Raw genomic sequence first — 1,901 nt, forward strand, 5'->3', positions numbered from 1 at the left:
TGGGTTTTTTAGAAACTCGGGAAGTCCCTAATGGCTGGTAGACAGCCGATGCCCCACACGGATTCTTGTATGCCAGTTTGACACGACGTTGTTCTTTACTTTGTATAGATAGAAAATGTTGATCTGAGGCTGCTTAGCTAGAAAGGGAGGCCACTGGTGTTTAGAGCATCAATCAAGGGTTAGTAATGACACAGAAAAACCTTCTGTTAGACAAGCAGATAGTCCAGGCTCTCCAGCCTCTTACCAGCTGAGAGCGGGTAAGCTGGCAGGGGAAGTATCCGGAGGGAACATTGGTGTTTCTGTACTAGAACCTCATTAATTTTGAGGAACAGTCATTGGTGCTCAGTTTAAATATGTACAGTAATAGAATAGCAGAGAATGGGGAAAACAAGAATGTGTTTTAGTATTCTATATACATAAGTTATGTCCTCTGTCTATTTTTAAATGACTTCTAAATTGCTGCTTTAGGGAGTTGGAGTAGACCTATTTAGTGAGGTAATGGTCTAGTTCTGTTAGGACAGAAATGTGACCTATGCTTGTTAGTTATTTGGTTTACATCCCATAAATGCTAGTTTTATATGCCTGTTACTATTTGGTAATATTTTTGTGATGCAGCTTCACAATGCTGTGGCTGAGATGGAGAAGGAGAAGTTTAACATTCGGAAGAAGCACACAGAAGATATGCACGAACTGCTGGAGGACACCAACGCTCGTCTTAGCAAGATGGAGGAAGAGTATTTGGAACAGATAAAGTCAACTGTAAGTGTGGTATAAATACATCGCGACAGCAAGTGTCTCTTGCAGTGTTCAAATTTAATGTGGTTGTACAAAAATGTACCTAAATCCTGCTGAGCTGAGAACTGTGTGTGCTGGTGCAGTGTAGTTGTGCTGTCCTGGGGGGCAGAAGTAGAGCCCTTCGGTGAGTGTTACGCAGATAGGTATTTGCCTTCAAGGGCTGTTTCTAGCATTTCACTGGTTTTGATTCAAGTTAGCAGAACTTTTGTCCCTGTGGGTTTGCAGACTATGAAAAAGGATTTATATAGCACATCTATTTTCATGTGACTTCTTACCTCCTCTTCAAATGATCAAGTGCTTCTGTTAGGTTAAAGATCAAATAAAAATTATTTTTAAAATAATTATTTTATTAGTCTAATTTATTGCTTTTCTTTCCTAGAATAATTACAAACATGTAAGCAGGTGTGATCTGGATACTGTGCCCACTACAGTGTTTCATAAACAATGGAAAAGCAAATAATGAACTCTTGTCCTGTACTTTTTATCAGGATGAGTTATGAAGAAAATTGAATGAGTGAAAAGACAATGTCAAACGAAATTTATTCCTTTATTAACGAATGTTGAATTTAAAAATTAGCATTCAGATCATGTCATAGGTAACAGTAAATACAGAGAAAAATGGACACAGTCTGTCAGCAAGATTGAATTTAAGAACCATCAAAACTAGACAGATCTTGCAGAGCAGCTTCTGGTTTAATAATTAAACAAGGTAGAGTTCAAGGCAGGGCTTAAGATGAAAGACTAGACTGTCACTGGAAATTAGTTTTCTTTTTTTCTCTTTCTTTCTCTTTCCTGATTTTTGTTGGGGTTTTTGTGTGTGTGTGTTGTTATTTCAGAGTTTGCTTGTTCAGGGGTTCACATTGTCAGGAATGCAGTTGCTGTTAGCAAATGAAATTGGCCGAACAATTTAATACTGTAGGACCAATGAGTAGAATTCTGTGCACTGAACAAATATGAATGTCCTGGAGGGGCGGGGAGGCAGGGAGGAATTAGGATGTTGGGTGATATGTTAAGTATGAGTTTGGTTTTGTGTGTGCGTTGTTATTCTTTAAAAACAAAGAAACAAAACCCCCCAAACCCTGTCCCCCACCATCCCCTCCCCTGTA

The 1,901-nt window shown here is 38.8% G+C and overlaps 1 protein-coding gene across 1 annotated transcript in view; it reads left to right on the top strand.

Moving 5' to 3' along the window:
- The window catches only part of LOC104502296 (centrosomal protein of 112 kDa-like), a gene marked incomplete at its 3' end in the record, with an annotated part of 35,898 nt that extends 35,139 nt beyond the window's left edge, over positions 1–759 (top strand). Inside the window, exon 11 of the mRNA XM_010146253.1 lies at positions 616–759. Within this exon, the coding sequence (XP_010144555.1) occupies positions 616–759 (144 nt within the window). The remainder of the gene's footprint in view (positions 1–615) is intronic.
- Positions 760–1,901: the final 1,142 nt, after the last annotated feature.

Source organism: Buceros rhinoceros, unplaced genomic scaffold (genome assembly GCF_000710305.1).
Source record: "Buceros rhinoceros silvestris isolate BGI_N320 unplaced genomic scaffold, ASM71030v1 scaffold22232, whole genome shotgun sequence".
In the NCBI taxonomy this organism is placed as follows: domain Eukaryota; kingdom Metazoa; phylum Chordata; class Aves; order Bucerotiformes; family Bucerotidae; genus Buceros; species Buceros rhinoceros.